The sequence below is a fragment of the Falco peregrinus genome, chromosome 1 (assembly GCF_023634155.1).
Source record: "Falco peregrinus isolate bFalPer1 chromosome 1, bFalPer1.pri, whole genome shotgun sequence".
Lineage (NCBI taxonomy): Eukaryota > Metazoa > Chordata > Aves > Falconiformes > Falconidae > Falco > Falco peregrinus.
The window spans coordinates 118,293,903-118,313,207 of record NC_073721.1 but is presented as its reverse complement, the minus strand read 5'-3'; the positions used below and the strand labels follow the sequence as shown (position 1 = coordinate 118,313,207).

Sequence of the window (19,305 nt, the reverse complement as noted above, 5' to 3'; positions counted from 1 at the left end):
GATGGATGGAGTAAAAAGAAAACAGGACAGTTCTACAACTTGCTGTTAATTTGTGAGTGTAGTGCTTTACACTGTGAGTAGTGTCTTGCTTTCAGCAGGACACCTGAGCTGCTGTGTCTCTGCAAATTCTGCTGTGAAGCAGTATCCCCAAACACAGCCAGTGCTTTAACTTTTTCAGCAAGATTCGCCGGTGCTCTGCTCTTAGGTCTTTATTTGCCATTTGTTTTGATAAGCCTGTGGAGGAATGCATTTCCCATTTTTGTTTTTGTACCAGCATGCCTTTTCATATGGTGATACAGGTGGTATCGGGTATCTGTACCAATACATATTCTAAAATGACATGCATTTTTGTCTACACAACTTCATATTTTTTATTTGTGCCTGGTATGAGTCTTTCTTTATATGCTTAACCAGCACAATTTACCATTTTTGCAGTTTCTTCCTTGCTTCATTAGCAGAAAGGAAAAATGACCATTAGTATTGGTGCTACTTAAATCCGTGCTGAACTGCTTCATTATAAAGGTGATTATGATGGAGGAAGGAGTGTTTTATCACTTGTTAAAAATTGGATTCATCCTTTGAGGTGAGTGTCAGCTGAAATCTGTCAGTGTGTTGATCTCTGACAGTGAAGAGTAGCTTAACACTAAATGCTCTGCTTTCTTCTTGAGAAGCATTTTTAGGCTGGCATCGGTATGGCTCAGACTGTCTGGTTTGGTACTGCAGCTGAAGGAGAGTGCTGTTTGGGTAGTCTCTTCTGCTTCAGCATTAGCATTTGGGGAGGGATCCTTCCCATACCAGTCACAAATTTTAGGAGTGTTTGCAGAATACAAGACTGTGCTTTGGCTGGGGCAGTGGATTTGAGGATCTGCCGGCTTTCCCTACCACACCTTGAGTATGAGGACAACTAGAATTCCAGAGGCCCTTTTCTTTGGGGAAGATAGCTGAAGAGAGGTCTAGTTTCTGTGTGGGATTTTTTTTCTTGCTGGGGACGAGAGAGATTATTCCTAAACCTTGTGTGTGTAATCCTGCTAAATACTGCTCTCTCTGATCTTACTGATTAACATTTGAAGCCTATAAAGCTAGGGTATCAGTTATTTGAAAGTAGTGGCATATAAACATTTTAATTAAAAGGGGGGGGGGGGGGGAGACCAATATTGTGGTGCCAGCTCTATGGGGAAGGAATATCCACAAATATTTTTTTAGTTGCTTTGCAGAGTATTGGAAGAGGTGGTTCGTTTCCCAGAGAGCCTGATATTCAAAAGACTTACCCTGCTTTAGTATTTCTACAGCTTCAGCTCTATACATTTTGTAATTGGGAATGTCCTTTATATGATTTGTTGTGGTTTTTTCTTGGTACGGAGAATAATTTACTCTCTAAGATGTGCACTAGTAAGGGGGGAATGGTAGGTCCTGTAGCAGCAGGAGCAGCAATCAGGCCTTATAGATGAATTAAGTTGTTTATGTCAGGAGTAACAGGAATAGGTAGACTTGAAGCACCAGGTTTGTAGGAAAACGATGGGCTTAGCCTGCAGAGCTGTGTGCTACCATGCTTCTAGTGGCAGTAAATATTTTTGAGAAGAAAATTATCAGGGGTAACTTTGTATGACTTTAAGTTTAGCAATTTTCAGCTAATACAAAAAGAGGCTGTTCCATAATCTTCAACAAAGTGGATGTTCTGGGGTTGTGTTGAGGGGGTTTAAGGCTGTTTGCTTCCCTTTAGTATGCTTCCTTCTTACTAGTGCTCATACAACTGGTTATACAACTATGCTGTAAAGCAAAGGAGGGAACATGCTTAAGATACTGTAAAGAGTTTGGTTGTTTTTTTTTCTTGAAGGAGAATCAATCCTGTATTTGGAGTAACAGGATGACCTTACAAGTGTTGTGCAAGCACAGCTTGGGGAGCAGGGGCGGGGGGACAGGCAGAGCCCAGAGGTATTTCCAGCAGCTTTACAAGCTCCACGTTCATTTTGTGGCACCTCAAACCGAGTGGGGCACAGGTGTAGCCATGTTGATCCCAAGACCTTGCAGTCACTTCAGCCATGAAGCTGCTTCGAGTTTTGTACTGAAGCCAAGCTAGGAGACCAGTTTTGAAACCACAGGGAGAGTATGCATTGGGATATATTTTACAGTAGGCTGGATGCTCAGCAAGGGCTAGTTGCCCCGAAAAAGGGTCGTTCTATTTTTAGCCTTGTCGGTTCTTTGCACCGTATACGGTTCTCTGGAGTTGATCTTCTGTCAGATCAGCAAGCTCTCCAGTTCACCAGAATAAATATTCCTGTTTTTCCCATGAGATGTATGAACCGATCTGACTTGAGGAAGAGGAGGGGGTGCACAGCAGGGGCTGGGGCTGCGGGAGCAGACTTGCCCCTTTCACGGAGCTTCCAAGGCTGCAATTTCAGTGGCAGCCCACCATTACTGGCTTATGCGATGGCTGGTTGCAGTGGTTCTATGGATCTTCTTGTGCGTGGAATTACGGATGGTTTTGAAACGAATCATCTGAAGCTGAGCCAAGAACTGAGGTGGGGTGGTGGTGGGGGGTGGTGTCTTCCCTCCCCCAAAACATCTGTTCAGTGATCTCTTGCTGCTCATATTTGCTGAGATGGGGACAGTCTGGCTGCTCTGCTTGCAGCTGTTTGACTCCTGCCGGAGCAGTGAGGAAGAAAGTCCCTGAGGCACAATGCTGTGTCATCTTGGCCTTTGCCCTTGGCCAGTAGTGGATGTGTACAGGAGAGGCATGTCTAAGTACAGTGGCAGGAACCACCAGCACTTGGATCTTGATTCTCTTACGTTTTCAATGCCTGTTTTTGGCTGGTGGTTCTCCTAATGCTTTAAGCCTGCTGTGCTGCTAAAACAAGTGGTTCCACACGTGTCTTCAGCTAGATCCTCTCTTACGCCCAAACAGCACACGTGACAAACACAAGCTCGGAAACCAGTCTATGTTAAAACTAATTGGCAAAAGATGGAGTGGTTGGCTAAGTTTGATCACTTCCTTGATTCATTTTGGTCCATGTGAGCACTGAGAGGGAGGGGGATCAGCGTGGGAGAGGGAGTGAGAAAGCTAGGGTGCAAGAGCTTATTGTACTGGTTTGGCATTCTGGCTCTTGGGTTCAGATAGATCAGCGAGCCATCTCAGCAGTGTACAGGCTGCTAAAATGTGTATTGTCCCTCCTGGTCACATGTCATCCCTTGCATCAGTTCCAGAGGTTTTTTTTCCCCTGCATTGTGTTTTTTTCTTTTTTTATGTGTGAACTGATTGAGCTTACTGAACTGTCAGAAAACTTTTTGTGGTGGTGATGGCCCTTTTTTCCTTGTATGGTTTTTTTGATGGCTCAGGGAGCTAATTGGGTGGGTGAGGATCCAGCTGAGCACTGGAGCTGGTGTGGGTGATTATATGTAATTTCCCCCTTATGATTGCAACAAGCTGTTGTATTGGTTCAACTTCTTTCTCATTTGACTTTGTAACATTGCATCAGTTTGATCCTATCTCTTCTCCATTTTACTGCCTAAATATTAGCAACCAATGAAGGATCGTCCGCTTCCTGTGGCTTTTATGAAAGCTCTTCAGAAGAATCCCTGGCACTTCCCCTCGGAGATTTAAGTGTTCTGGAGCCTCATGCCAGTGGCTTGTGCTTTGGCTGGTGGCAGGATCCACTGGTTAATGAACTTGAGAACTGGCTTAGCTGGAACTCAGTCCAGCTTTTCTTGTTTTTCTTCTGGGCATCTTTGTGCACCTTTCACAATTTGTTTATTGAATTGAAGCAGACTGGTTTGGTTGTTTGGTTTTTTTTTTTAGTCCATGTTAGAAATTGTTATGCTGTGATTGCATTAGCACCTGGTCCCTTCAGCAGTGGTTGTGTTGGGGAATAAGAAAATTAGCAGTAACTGGTGCTGTTATTGAGTTCCTGTGTGCTGCCTGAAGCTAACTGTTGAACACAAAGGCAATCACGGTAGATTTTGAAAGTTAGGGTGGTAGGGTTCCTTTAATATGCTGCTGTCTAAAATTAAAAGGATTAATACTTGTATTATGACATTGAATCTCTAATAGTCCTTGAAATATTCTGTCCAAAGTGTTTTTTAATTAGTCTTTCAATCTTAACCATTCTGTGCCAAGAGTGACTTGCGTAAGGCTTCATCTTTAAATTGGTTTGAGTTACCAAAGAGAAAACTCGCGTTCATTTACACTTTCATGAAATGGCTTCACTGAACGTTGGGCCCAGTGTAAGAATTGAATTCCCACATGTGCTACTTGCAGTTTGATTCTAAAGGGCTGTCTGGAGAAAGGCAGGAATGAAAGTGCTCTTTCAGCTACAAGTACCGTACTTCAGCAAAATCAAATTTAGCTGTCGTTTAAGGTCAATGGGGGCTTTGTATGCCGAAAGCAAATGCTTCTATATTGGGGTGGGGGAGTGCAGTCAAACAGCTGAAATAAGCTTAATTGCAGGTTGAAGCTGAATAAGATACTATCAGACTTTTTTTTCTTCCTGCTTGTACATCTTCCTTGTCTTATATCTTGAGTATTTTCCTCATCCTTAGAGTACCTTATTGCTGCAAACGGAAAACCTGACTGTTGCTTCTCTGTTGCTGTTAGCATTGCAACCCAGAGGTTTGCTTTTTGAGGTGTCAATTTCACATCCTTTGGGGAAATAAAACCAAAATGCAATGGATGTGGGTGTGAGGAGATGAGGATATTTGTCTAAAAACAACATAATGGGAAACTTGTTTGTAGTTGGCTTCAAATACATCTTATGTAAATCTTTCTACGCTGGTGTACTTGTTACTGTAGCTTGATCTAGTTTTATAACTTGGCAATCAAAGTATTCAAGTATCCTGAAACCCCTTCCCCTCTGGATTTTCTTTGCTTTGCTTTTGAAATGTATACTGATGTTACTTGAAAGATTGATTATTTTTTTTTATTATTTTCAGTAATATTGCTTATCCTGCAAGAATTAAAATTATCCATGCTTCAGCTGAAGTTTTAATCGGGAAGTATAAAATGGTAGAGCTAAATTGATTTTGAATGAGAAAAGTGATACCTTGAGATACTTAGTTTCTTAATAGGAAGGCTTTTCTTGTAAAACTGATACAAAAGAGGTCAAGAATATATTTGGGAGTGTGTGTGGGGAAAAAATGGAAAATTAATTTTACCTGAGTGACAGATGTCAAAGCTGCTTTATAAGACCATTTGAGAATAGTTAGGAGGCTCAGAACACTGTTGAAAATAGTAGTTTGTTGTAATTTTCTTGTATTAAGAAGGTTTACAGATCCCTATGAGCCAGGGACAGAAACCATGGATTGTACAGTGTTGATGAAAACGTAACATCTAAGGATGTTATGAGTTGCCTTGATATTTATTTCTCATTTTTAGTATATTTTCACACAAAATTGATATATAGGAGGTACATGTACCTAGACTAATATTTTTGACAGAAAGGGTGATTTTCTTTTTGCACGTGAAAAATTGTAATACGAGTTTTGTGGTAAGTAGTTGTGTTGTCCTTCACTAACGATGCAGTGACTAAACAGTAACTTGCAAATTCATGTGACTATTGCTAATTATAATTACTATGCGGTAAGTAAGCATGTGTTACCATGCTTGTATTTCATTTTATAGTTCTCATTCACAGTATCAGCAGTTCAGGTCTCAGGAAGAGTTCAGCATAGGTGTCCCCCTCCCTTTATACTTACAGCTTCTAGCAGCAATGCTTCCAGTATTTTCTAAAGTGACTTTTCTTTGTGGGCTATATATTGAACATAAAACGATGGGGCTGGAAGGGTCTGTATGTATGGGTTATGCAAAGCATAATTATGACTGTATCTGTATTATTGGGCAGACTTCATAGACCTTTCAGGAAAGGGCATTGAGTTACCCTCAAGGCATCTTTTCTAGAATATCTTTTTGCTGAGCTATAGGAAACTCCAGATTTTCAAATGTCAACTGTAAGAGAAGGGCTTTCTTGGGCCTCTAAAAACTGGGTTGCATGTGTCAATTTCAGGTTTATAGAAGAAGGGAAAATGGCTCAAGAAACTAACCGTAGCCAAGTGCCTATGCTTTGTTCCACTGGTTGCGGATTTTATGGGAATCCTCGTACAAATGGCATGTGTTCAGTGTGCTACAAAGAACATCTTCAAAGGCAGAACAGTAATGGTAGAATTAGCCCTCCTGGTAAGTAACACACATCGGTTTGAACAACTCAATGACATAGGAGGCAGTGACTTGTTTTCTGGTCGTGTCCAGATACTAAAAGTATCGGAGCATTGGGGCAAACAGTTTTGTTCAAGTGTCTTACCTTATTGAATGAGGTTGGATGAAATGCTCATAATATAGTTGTGTTCTGATTAATCTGCTCAGAAGTAGACTCTTGCTAATATGTTTGTATTAATCTGAGTTTCCTATTTGAAGATACAAAAAGACAGGAAAAAATACCATACCAACATATTTTTCCTGAAATTATTGGCAGTAGAGATAACGTTGAGCTTGAGGAATGTTTGTTGAAAGCATTTAAAATACAGGTATTTAATTTCTGCAGCCTGATGCTGAAGAATTAACCTGAAGAATAGTTTCTCCTAACTTCAGATAGAGACACTTTTTGTGCTTTTTGGCCCAGTGTCCCCTGTACGATGGTCTTTCCTACAAGGCAGATTGCCCATTGAAATAAGTGCTGTTTTTCTACATTGACTCTGTAGAAAAAGCTAGAGTGCTTTTCCCCCTTTAAAATAATGGTAGTGTCCTCAGAAAGAGGAACCCTTTCTCTGTGCTTTTCAGCCCAGTGTTTTCAACTTCAGCATGTTCTGCTGGGGGAAAGCAGGCTAGGGAGTGCTTCCCTGGAGCTGCTAAAATGTCTCTTCTGACTAGGCTAGATGCTGACAGCAAGGAATCTCATGGCACACTTGAAGATTTCCCTCCTTGACTTGAATATTAAAACCTGACTTTTAAAATTGCAGTAATAGCTTCCATTGAAATCTGGGGATCCAGGCTTTACAACTTCAGAATGGATCAGGAGCTGGCATTAGGCTGTTACACTGCTGTTTCTCGCTGTGCTGTTTTTTAAACAAAACCCAAGCTTATGATGTCAGAGTACCGCAGTTTATGCTGAGAAAGCTGTTTGTAGAAGCTTTAATTAGCAGCAAATAGTAACTATTTTAAAGCTCCAGCTTCAGAATTTCGTGCTCTAACTTCTAGGGGCCTGGGGCTGGAACGTAATCAAAATATGGCCAAACATAATTACTTTTTGTAAAATTATGTTTCATTATGATACAGGCTGAGATTCAATTACGTTCCTGGCTCATGTCGTGGGGGTCGAGGAATAATTGCATGGTATAACTTTTGTAATCCCAAGAAGTAGTGTAACACATTTTACATTAGTGTCTTCCTTCCAGCAACTTCTGTCAGTAGTATAACTGAGTCCTTACCGGTTCAGTGCACAGAAGGCAGCACCCAGGAAACTCAGTCAACTTTAGATTCTACATCGACTCCATCTATGCAGCCAAGGTAAGCTGTTTCTGTCTGTTCTGTGTTTTAGTCACCTTGATACACATTTTAATGTAAAATGAAGTGTGCTGATACTGCATAATTAAATGCTAGGACCTGGATTAGGCAAACACGTAAGATTTAGCTGCTAACTTTAAAGCATGGGATCTCATGGTAAATAGTAGCTGATCTGTTAGCTGCATCTTGCATTCAAATGCAAATTTGTCTTTAGAATTTGGCCTCAAATAGGAGCATTGCCAGCTTCATGCTGCTCTACAGAGATTTGGCTGGCCAGTCGTCTGACTCCACAACGTGCAGTTGGTTGTACATTTACCAAAGGAGAGCTCTTTCCATCTTAGAAATTCAAAGATTTTGTAAAATGGCAGAAAGCTGTTTACTAGAGTGCTCATAAATGTATGATAATGTGTTAACAAACCAGTTGCTTCACAAAAAGTGGAGTGTACTAGAAGAGCGGAAAAATAATCTGAAATCTTAGTTGTGCTACTGAACTGATTTCTTATTAAAACAAGTAATTTCTAACTGGATTATTCAAGGAGATGTAATGACCTCTTGTAAATCACTCAGACTTACTAAGTGCTCTCCATTTGTAGAAGCTAAATATTTGTTTATATTCAGTGCTGCATTTCAGTTTAGACTGACACAACCAACAGCAACTTAAGTGCTCTGGAAGTTTTTTGAGCGAAAAATGTTAGTGTCTTGTACTATATGGAAGCTAACTTGCAGTAATACTTATTCTAGCTTTCCTTTACAAATCGGAATGTAGTAAAACATAGGCTGAGGGTGACTTCATCAGCTGCTGTTGGCTGATAACTGTGCAGGCTATGTTTTCTGCTCCTCAGCTTTTTATAGGAGGTGTTAACCTCATTCTTGGATCCTGCATATGAACTGAGAGCTAGGTGCCATGCTTGGTGCTGAATTTGGTCTTTCCATTCTGGGCTTTCTAATTGGGGTAAAAAATAGATACCTTATGCTAATACAACTCTTTTGGTAAAAAAAATAAATAAAGAAATGCACAGAGGTGAACCAATTACATTGCCTTGGGTTTGTTTTCTTATACAACCTTTGTAATACCATGAAAGAGAAAATAAAGTATCTCTTTGATCACTAGCTTGATTACTGGTTACATGAGAAATGAGCGGATGGTTGCTCTTAAACTTGCACTTAAAAAAAAAAAAAAAATCATCAGTGTCACTTGTTCTTTTTCCCCAAATTAAAAACAAGGATTCAACTTCAGTCTCTGGTAATACCTCAGAATTATGAAACTCCGAGGAAATATCTAGTAAATTGACAATGCCCTTTTGTAGGTGACCAAACCTGCAGTTCAAGACCTACATGCAGTTCTTGGCAATTAAAATTGCAACTCCAATGTCCTGGTTGTGTCATGGACTACTGGTAGGACTTTGCTGGTTCGTGGGCTGCTGGATAATCCAGTTTCTTAGGGATTCACTCTGAATCCAAGTGGAAAGGGAGAAACAAATTGGGCAAATGGGGTAGTGCTACCTCTCGCTTGGGACTTCAGCTGTGTCTTGTTCCATAGTAGAGCTGCTGGATGAGCAGTTTGACTCGCTAGTATTGAATGCCTCTCCTATAACTGTCCAGGGTATTCACCTGTGAATTTTCAGCCATGCTGTGATTTCAGCAGTATGACTGACAGAGTTGGGAAGTTTGGCCAGCACCACTTCACACTGCAAAAGCGTAAGGCGTTCTGTCTACAGCTGCAGATGCTTTATTACTGGAAACATTGACATGCTGCAATTTTCTTGTTCATATCATTGCACACTAAAGTAGCTCCTCTACAATTATGTTGCTGACTTAGGTTAGAAAAATCCTTGCATGTTGAATGTTGCATTATTGCGTCTTTGTGAAAGGATGGTGTGCCAAACTATCCCAAAATAATTTTTCCCCCTTTTATAGTTGATCTGGCTTATTGCATCCAATATGAATGGAAAAACGGGTAACTCTTTTTCATCAATTCACATTGTCCAGTATTCTTGGACACTGTGGCATTTTATAAGTGGTTACAGAAACAACTTCAGAGTGAAATGTTTTGGCATGCTCTTTCATCAGATATATTCTAATGTATTTCTTTCAGGAATGCTCTGTAGGGCGTGGACATACCTCGTAAATGTAACTTTTTTTTTTTTGTCCCCTAGCCCTGTGTCAAGTCAGTCACTTCTAACAGAATCTGTAGCATCATCCCAACCGGATAGTACAGCTGTGGACAAAACAGTACCTGAGACAGAAGATTTGCAAGGTTGGTGCCTAGATGCCAGAGACAGAACTTAGGAACGTTTGTAAAACTTGGACTGTACTTAATACAGTCCTGTTCAGGAGGTGCCTTATTTTCAGACCCCAATTTTCTGTGAAATCAGAAGGCAAAAGAAAGATAAACTTTATTTTCTTAAAAGGCAAGTCTTAAACTGGAAACTGTTATGTTTAACTAGTGATTTCAGCATCTGCTGTAACAGGTATGTTAATTGGGCTTTGGAAATGTACATTGTAAATCAATCTTCTGTTCTGTCTTTATGCTACAGCTCTTACATATAAGTAGAGTTCCGAGTATCTTGTTACCTCTCAGAGTAGTCATTTGCAGCAAACAGCACAGAAGTTTGTGTTTGAGGGTGTTACACCACAGCTGATACAAGAACAGTGTTAGTATCTTGTATAAATGTGAAACACCTATAAAAGAACCTTTCACCTATGGACAGCAACAATGTAATATTTTGAAGTTCACTTTATCAGATACACAATTACCAACCCACAAACTCTGGTTGCTTGAAGGAAAATGGCTGAATGGGTGATTTTAGCTATATTGGCTTAAAATCTTGTTGCTGGTACAATGTAGATGTTTTGGGGTTTTTTTTCTTTGATTTTTCTTTTCTTTTTATATGTAGCCTTATGGAGTTTAAACTAAAGAATTTTTAATAGTATTTTTTAGGAAAAAGCAAAAATGCTGAATAGTACTCAAAAATTTCTCAGACCTTTAATCCATAGACATTACAAAAGGTACTTCTGCTGACAGCTGAGGCTTTAGTGGGTAGAGTTATGTTTCTGTAAACTAGCCTAAGCATAGGAGTTCGGGTTTTGCACAGATGCAACACATAATACCACTTCAAGGTGCTAAATAGAAGTTCTTTCATTGTACCTCTGATAAAGTTCTGCTTTTCAGATAGTTTTCTAAACCTAAGCTTTCCTTTTTTGTGGGGTGGAATAGAGTCATTCAGCTACTGTGCTGAGTAAGGTCACCTCTTTGTTCACACAAACAGCAGCTGTAAAACCAGGAGAATAGGTTTTAATGCTAATAACATTTTGTATTTGTAATCATACCTCTGAGATGTCAATTATTAGAAACATGCTTATTGTTAAATATGTTCTAGACTTATGCTCTAATACCTGCTAGTTAGGTTGTTTCTTGGAGCTGAGAGCTTCTGGTGCTTTGATTTTGGCAACGCACAAAAGGCATGCTCTAAATACCAATCTCTCAAGCCTTACCCAGCTTGAGAGAAAAGCAAGTGCTGTAAAGGCTTATGCTTCTTAAGTTCTGTATATTTGCACAGCAGAGGTAGGTTTGCAAGCTAGATTTTTAGTTGGTACACCTCAGAGTAATACAGATACAGCTCTACTTTCATCCCTGTTCTGCAGTATGGGGAACCTGGGATGTGCTGCATGGCATGCCAGCTGTAACCCAGCTGCTGTGCAGGTACACCCCTTTCTGGGAACCTCAGAAGTAGAACACCTCTGTCAAGCCCACGCAGCACAAACTGCAGGTTTATATAGATACGGATGTGGCACATATCAGAGAATAGAAAGGCAACTTCTGCAAGCTGATCTTCCTACTACCCTGTCTGTCTCATGATTCTTCACCTTCCGTCTAATGCCTTCTTAGTATATATCTTACTTGGTTGGCTTAGCTGTAAATTGAAACTCCAGGTTTGCAGCTTCTTGTACTATGGGGTGACTTGGGCCTGTGAAAAGACTTTTCCCAGCAAGTTCTCAGAGGTGTGTCTCTCTTCTTACCCATTTGGATAGATTTATGCTCCTTCTAATTCTCAATCTCTAAAACTAGCTCTCCCTATGAGAAGATAACATAGGTTGCTCAACTAGAAGCTTTTATTTCAGGGGAATATTTGCATTTTACAGTATGTCTTTTAAGGATCCACCTCTATCAGGTGTTTAGAGTGCTCAGCTGTGTCCCGTGTCCTTTTCTTTGTACCGTGGTGATTTCTAAACTAAGAACACCACCACCATGTAATTGCAGTTCTAAATTACAGTCCCTATTTATAACTCGCTGTGGCAGGGTCAGCCTTGTTTCCTGAAGAGTTGCTTCTGTGCTATCTCTTAACCGAAAATCGTAGGAAATGTAGTGTTTCTAGTTTTGAAGTAATTTGCTTGGAAAGTGTAAGTTTGGAAAGAAAGCAGCTTGTAATGGGTCCTAAGTGGATTTCACTGAATTGTTGTCACAATTGTGCATCATAGAGTGGTTTTTTCCCACATCATTCGGAATTTGAATTTTAGGCTGCTGTCAAGAATGTAATAGAAATGTGTAAGTCAGTTATTTAGTGGTGTGTGGTTTTGTAGCACTTAAAAAGGAAAAAACGTCACAGAAATGCAGTAGTTGGTCCCAGACTGAAGAGTTTATAATGCTACTTCTGTTGATGCAGGGGAGGAAAAAAAGAAATTGTCTGATTTGACCATTTTCCCCCCTATCTATTTGGATAAATTTTTTGCTTTGTTGGGATGTCTATTCTGAAGCAGATTGTTCTATGCTACTTGTATAATAGGTCAGTCTGTTGTATTTAGTTGAGGTCCCCTTAACTTGCTGCTTTACAAAAGTTACTAGGCTACAAAGCCCACGAATGAAAGATTGGGTGAATGGTTAAGCTTTCTTACATTACTTTTATTAGTTTTTTGAAGCAGACAGGTAAATGGGGTTTGAGTTGTGTGCACAGTCCTTGCTGTTTGCAGACAAGCTAAAATTGCAAGGGGATGAAAATCCCAAAGAGCAGTTCACATTTGTTTGTCTTCATTGGGTTTATTTTGTAAACTAAATAGAGAAAAACTATAGAATGTGTTAATAAATCTAGGTTTTGCACTTGGTGATTGTGTGATAATGCTTGTGTAGGTGTGGAACACTGCAAAAAGTGCAATGCTAGATAGAGGCTAATAGAATTTTATTTTTATTTTACTTTAATGCTTTTAAATATCATGAACCATACCATTAAAGATGACCTAAAATGAAACTCATTAAGGTACAGTCCAGCTTTTCTAGGAGCTTTCTTCTATTCTGAGCATCTCTCCAACACGCTTTAGGTTGTCTTGTGGGCTGTTGTACCTTTTACTCGACGTTACGGCTGTTCGGATTAGGCAGTCAGGATTCCTTATTTGTTAGCCAGGGGATTCATGGGGCTGCCTCCCGGCAAGCCTGCAAGCGGGTAGAGAGGCACTTCTCTAGGATTAATGAGTTTAAAACCATCCAAGTGAGGATTCATGCTCTATATTTCGGGGAGGATTTTAAAGGTAAATAAAACTTTTGGAAGGCAGCAGTCCATCACAAGCTTTCTGGAGCTCTTACAACTGAAGGCCACAGCGCTACAAGTACAAATTGTATTAGTGGGTGGGCTTTCAGTCTCTGAGGCTGAAAACTTCTAAGAGCCAAACCAGCTGCTCTGTTTCCAAGCTCATTGCGAATTGGAGAGGTCCACATGTACCATATGCAAAATGCACTCAGTTGTGCAGTATGTGTGGTAACTATTTTGAAAAATCAAAATATGAGCCAAGATTTTAATAATTGGTTAAAAGGTAGGTGGCAGTTCTTCTGAATGAAGTCACCTGGTTTTGTGCTCATCTAGGCTTTTAGTCAGGTAGAACAGTTAAATTCAGTCATTGCTGACTAAATCTGAAAAACTTGATATCAAAACAATTAAGTTGCTACAGAATGTTATGTGGAGATAACCCGGACCCAAAGTGAATGCTGTTGAACTAATTGCATCAACTTCAGTGGACTTCCAGGGCTGGCTCAGTAAGGCAGTACTGGGGAGGAACTGGTAGATACTTTCAACTTCTGTGACTGTACCAGGAGCCTGGAGGTACAGTATGATTAGGATACAGAGTAGGAAATAATGTAGGATATCCTGATTTACTGGATGAATGCTCCGGGGAGAGAGGAAACATTCATGAGGAAGATTTAAAACTAAATTCTGTAGGAAAGTGTACTCTTATTTATTTAATTTGTCTCTTCCTAACACTGAAGCTGTATTTTAGGCTGATTACTTCAGCTTACTGTTAAAATGTTAGGAAGCGCTGATCTTCTGTTTAGGATTAACTTCACTTTTCATTCCTCTGGAGGAGCGGGTGTTCTCCTTAGGCCTGCTCAGATGCACTCAAGAGGTAAATGTTAGCTGTTTATACTCTTCCCGTGGGAATGAGGAACCCTTTGAGAAGCTCTGCATAGTAATACGGGGGTGACACGTGAAGCATCCAGAGCAGGGACAGAGGAGACGCCAGATGAGGCATCAGGAGTCTTGCAGCAAATGGATGGAGTTGTGTGTTGTGTCCACAGGGATGCGAGCACTGGAGTGTGCTTTATCTTGCAGGTGCTGCTTTCACGACCCGTTGGAGTACACTGAAGTTCAAGCATGGTTGGCACAAGCGAAGCAGTAGTAAAAGCTTCTGTGTTTAGGTGGAAGTCCAGGCTCTGCTTGTTTTGATCAGCTGTGAACATGCTCTGTAAAACAGGGAACACCTAGTGGCCAGCCCAGCTTGTCAGCTCCAGAAAAATGAGTGTGTTCATGCTTTATTCCATTTTGGTTAGCTGGCTGCTTGTACTGGTGCTGCCAGTGCTGCTGTTCTGCAGCTAAAGGCAGAGCTGGGACTGCGGGAAGGGAGGGAATCAGTTCAAGCAAAGCAGGCAGCAGCATCCTGGAATCCAGACAAAGTACAGCAGCTGTGGGAGTGGCTGCAACATGTTTCCTGTGAGCTCCAAACTGGTGGTATTGCATTTTACCTGTGGTTTTTTTCTGTTGTGTGCATCACAGCTAGCTTATAGATGGAGCACTTAACACTGGCACTTGGTTGTCTAAAGGTGACTTAGTGTTTGGGATATTCATGATTATCATAGAGGGTTTTGAGTCAAATCTCCGGCTTCTGTGCAAAAGCAAATTGAGATCTAAAATTTATGGTTACTACACTAGATACGAAATGACTCGTGGCAGCAGTAGAAGAACCTTTCTGCTTAGTTCTACAGCGAGCAGCTGCCCTTAAACATTTTCAAACTTTTTTAGTGTGAGCGCCATGCGCACAATGCAAATGTTAAGTGTGTATGTATTAGAGAGCCTTGTTTTGCAGGGAACAGTGCCAGTTTTTCCTAAACCTGACTAATGGTTACAGAGACTTTTAGTAAAACTTACATTGAGGTAACTGGATTTTGCTACAACAGGAAATGCAAACTTGGCAATGTTAGCTGCTAAACACTAATTCATGGCATGAAGTTTTCTTAATGAATTAATAAACACTGTAATGTCCATTCTGTGTAACACCGCAAGAGTTCATTTGGTTGTCTTACCACTTCTGATACTTACCTTGCATCTTTTGATCCTTACTGCTTTTGATTCTTGCAAACCTTAGGATATTATCTGTCCACTCAGAAATGTCCCCTTTAACAGCCATTTAAAGCCATTGAACCTTTTTTGCAAAAATGTCAATTCTTAAAAAATTCAAGACAAAGAAAAGCTCTGCTCCTAATGGAGGGGGATGTTTAAAGGGTTTAATAAACCATGTAACAACCTGTCTTTGCTAGATTAACCTTTGGAATATACTGTTGAGCAAGGTCTTTGCTGGTGCAAGTATTTTGTTACCCATTGATGTTACTTGGTACAGACTGCAGTGTTTTGATACACAGCAAAAGTGGAAAGTGCCCTTTCCTTTAAAAAAAGATAAATCTTCAGAATAGCAGCACAGGAAGAAAACCCACAGGAGTTGTCATGCAGAATAGCAGTCGACTAGTGTAGAACTGCAGCTGACAGTCTGCCTAGCAAAAGTCCAGCTGCGCAGAGGTGCGTGCAGCTTTTTCCCTGGTAAATGTCTGGGCTTGCTGTTGTGTCCTCTTTACAGCATTGGTTCTAGCTCAGCTTCCGTTGGCACTCCTCCCAGCTGGAGCTTGCTTTCGTTCTTTGCTGCAAATACTCCTAGCTTCTGTGTACTTTACTCACTGGAGACTTGTCCTGCTGTGATCTAGCAGTGGCTGGTAGGCAGAGATTGGCTCTTAGCCCTTCTTGAAATGAAGTTGGGTTTTTTTGGTTTCTATTTCTGTTTTGTAATGTAAGGAATGTGCAAATACATGAGGAAAACCAGCCAATTTCTATTTTTACCTGGGTTAGGCAAATACTACCACTGCTTGTTAATATTCTCCCACACAACCTGTAACCTGTCTCTTAGCAAAAGTGTCTTTAAAATGAGCTGTTTACCCGCATCTTTCTGGGTTTCAGGATAGTGTACTTCCACCCTGCAAGTGTGTGTATCTTCAGCTAACGGTGCCTCACCCCAGGGAGTAACTAGCCGCTGTGTGGGCTTTTTTTAGATGTGTAAGAGTGGCAGTGTCAAAGTAGTAGAGGTTGGTTTGAAATGCTGCATTTTGTGTGGCCTCAGTATTGCAACCTTCAGCAAGAACAGTGTTGGTGCGGTATTTGAAAAGGGGTGCTTTACTCAACTGATCCTAATACAATGCTTCTTACAAGCAGATTTATGGAACCGGACCAGTAATACTGCTGGGGAAACATTTGGGTGTTGGATTCTCTTCCCACATCTGATGGCACTGAACCTTACTCTTAAACCTGATTTTTAATTACTCTTTCACAATACAAAAATACCATAAAGAACTTTGTATGAGCATTCAGTAAATTCTTTCCTTAAATTATATTGAAGGTCTAGGAGGAGGGAGTTCCAGTACCACTGCTGAGCCCATTACGCTTCAGACAGAGAAGCTGCAGCAAAATGGCTATCCCAGAACCTAAATTTACAACATGGGCTTTAGATAATTATATGACTTAAACAGAGGAAGGGGAGAGACAGGCATGTGTTTTCCATTGTTCTTATTAACTTTTCTAATACTAGCTTCAGTGTCAGAGAACGCAGAGCCTACACCTGAAGAACAAGACAAGTCGCTTGACAAACCAAAACAGAAAAAGAATCGTTGTTTCATGTGCAGGAAGAAGGTTGGACTTACTGGTAAGAAATACTGATTTCACTTCCCTTAGACGTGTTTAGGCTTTGGACCTTGGCAATGCTTCTAAAGGGAAAATGGGGCATGGTCATCTGTGTTGCTGATTTGAAATAAAACTTGGCCAAAGGTGCTTTCAGCTGGCTCTTAACTAGATTGTTATTCATGTATCATTTTGTTTTTCGACTTCCTGTCTTTTAGTAAAGTTCATAATTCCAAATACTTCCCTTTGGAAGTCTGCCTTGCTGAGGAATTGGATGACAGTTTGCGGCTCTTCACTAACCAGCTTTGCAGTGATCCAGTGAAAGGGCCTAAGAAAACTTGAGTTCTGCAAGGTGAAGACTTATAAACAAAGGAAAAGAGCTCAGGAGGTCTCTAGGAATATGTTTTCTGGTAGTGTATTATGTGATAGGAAGGAATGATGAAGTCAAATCTTACTGTAATTGCTTAAAAATGTATTACTTGTGATTCTTATGCTTTCTGCAGCAGAGGCTCTTTGGCTGGGTGACACTGGTGACTGAGATTTATTGCTAGTGAGTGAACACATTCAGGATTTAAGACAAACCGGTATAATTAAGAATGTTGAAATGTCTAAACTAATGTTTCTGTCCACAGGGTTTGAATGTCGGTGTGGAAACGTTTACTGTGGTATGCACCGTTATTCAGATGTACACAGTTGCTCTTACAATTACAAAGCTGATGCTGCTGAGAAAATCAGAAAAGAGAATCCTGTAGTCGTTGGGGAAAAGATCCAGAAGATCTGAACTGCTACTTCTGCTGGAATACAAAAATACTCTGACCATCTGCAGATTAAATTGACTTGAGCTTATTTCCTTAGTCATCAGGAACGTAGAGCAGTGTATCTTGCCTAGACCTTTTAATCATGCATGTCATCAGATGAATAGATTTTTTTGTTTTTGTTTTTTTGTTTTGAAAATGACTCTGAACATTTATTTTCATTGCAGTTTTCTGTGGCTGAAGACTTAAGTAAACTTTACAAGTATTATCCTTTAAGATCATTTTAATTTTAGTTGAGTGCAGAGGGCTTTTATAACAAATGTGGAGAAAATATTGGAGGGCTGTGCTTTTCCAGGATAAAACATGCATGCGTTAATTTTGCAGTTTATTTTCTTGTTGTATATAGCTTTTCTCTGCAGCACAATTTCCTTTTTTTTTGATAATGCCTTGTATGGCACAACTAGTTATCAGTAACTGAATGTATTTTAATCATTATGGCTGCTTCTGTTTTTTTTTTCCCCATTAACGAGAGGTTATACATGTTCGCATATTAGCTTGTTTGCACCCTCTACCTATTTATGTATGAATCATTTGTAATGAGAGTGTGTGCTGAGATTGTGTGGAGTTTTTTGTTTTGTTTTGTTTTTTTATTGGGTTTTGTTTTTGTGTGTGTGGGGGGAAGGCTGTATGCACTTCACTGACTGCAGGTTTCATTGGGATTACATCCATCAGTCTGTCTGTACACAAATATGAAGAATGATCTGAAGTACCTGTGCTGTATTTATGTTTATCCACGTCTTAACTTTGATTAAATAAAATTCTAAAAAATCAGAGCCCCTGTGGCTGTCACTGGCATATGTAATTTGGATTTCTTTTGCTTTATTTTCATGAGGATCTTCCACTGGTGGTTCCTTTCCTTGCAGGGTCATTATTCACAGACACCATGTATGTCCCAATGCTGGCCAACTTCTGTTGGTGATTTTTTTTTTTTTTTAACCTTTTCATCTATATCTATCAGATTGCAGTTCTTGTAAGCTTTCCACCTTCTGCGTTGATACATTCTGGCCAGGGGGTTCTCTGTGCTCCTGTGCAGGGTGTCACGCTGTGTGCAGGAGCTGGGGTCATTTGTGACAATGTACTTAAGTTGAGGGCAGACCTACAGGTTAAAACAGAGGTGGCCAGTACTGGGCTGTGGGTCTGTGCATGGTGATTCTGCTTCTAGGGAGTACGGCGGTGGGGTTTGTGATCCACTAGCTGACAGACGGCACTGCACCGACTTCCTTGAAGTTAGGTGAGAAAATGGGACAGTGTCACCACTGAGATGTCCTTACTGCTGAGGTTTATAAACTTTGATGTTGCATCCTGCCCCAGCCACACCCCACATGCTCGTTCGGTGGATTTACAGGCTTGTAAGCCCAAAATGGGGATGGGGTAGCGGGAATTGTTCTTTCATTGTCTTTACAGTGTGCTCAGGGCTCAAGGAAGTTTATTCCTTCAAGACTGCCTCTCTTGACGGATCAGAGTGTGCCTCAACTGCTCAGCTGCCTTGGTCTTCTGTATAACTTCCATGGTTTATGGAGTGCCATGGTAACTTCAGCCAGCGCTGCTTACCACCAAACTTAACAGTACACTAAAGGAGAGCTAACTCCTCTCCAGATGGTACTGATCTGCCGTTGAAATTTCACTTGGTGACTGGCTGCTTGCTGCTTTGAAGCATTTGTGAAATAAATGAGATTGCATGGCATTATTTAAAACATTAAATTTTTACTCAAAGCTGGCTACATTCTTAAAATATGTAATGCTTTTTGAAAGCTATGGCTGGCAATTAGTAGATAAAGCACTACATTTAGCATATAAACACTAT

The 19,305-nt window shown here is 40.4% G+C and overlaps 1 protein-coding gene across 7 annotated transcripts in view; it reads left to right on the top strand.

Moving 5' to 3' along the window:
- ZFAND6 (zinc finger AN1-type containing 6) overlaps positions 1-18,274 on the top strand; it is a 38,077-nt gene extending 19,803 nt beyond the window's left edge. For all 7 annotated transcript variants that reach the window (XM_055811801.1, XM_055811778.1, XM_055811792.1 and 4 more), the window contains 5 exons: positions 5,994-6,163; positions 7,378-7,489; positions 9,643-9,743; positions 16,598-16,711; positions 17,319-18,274. In XM_055811801.1, coding sequence (XP_055667776.1) covers positions 6,013-6,163; positions 7,378-7,489; positions 9,643-9,743; positions 16,598-16,711; positions 17,319-17,467 — 627 coding nt within the window. In that variant the 5' untranslated portion in view covers positions 5,994-6,012 and the 3' untranslated portion in view covers positions 17,468-18,274. The remainder of the gene's footprint in view (positions 1-5,993; positions 6,164-7,377; positions 7,490-9,642; positions 9,744-16,597; positions 16,712-17,318) is intronic.
- The last annotated feature ends 1,031 nt before the right edge of the window (positions 18,275-19,305 follow it).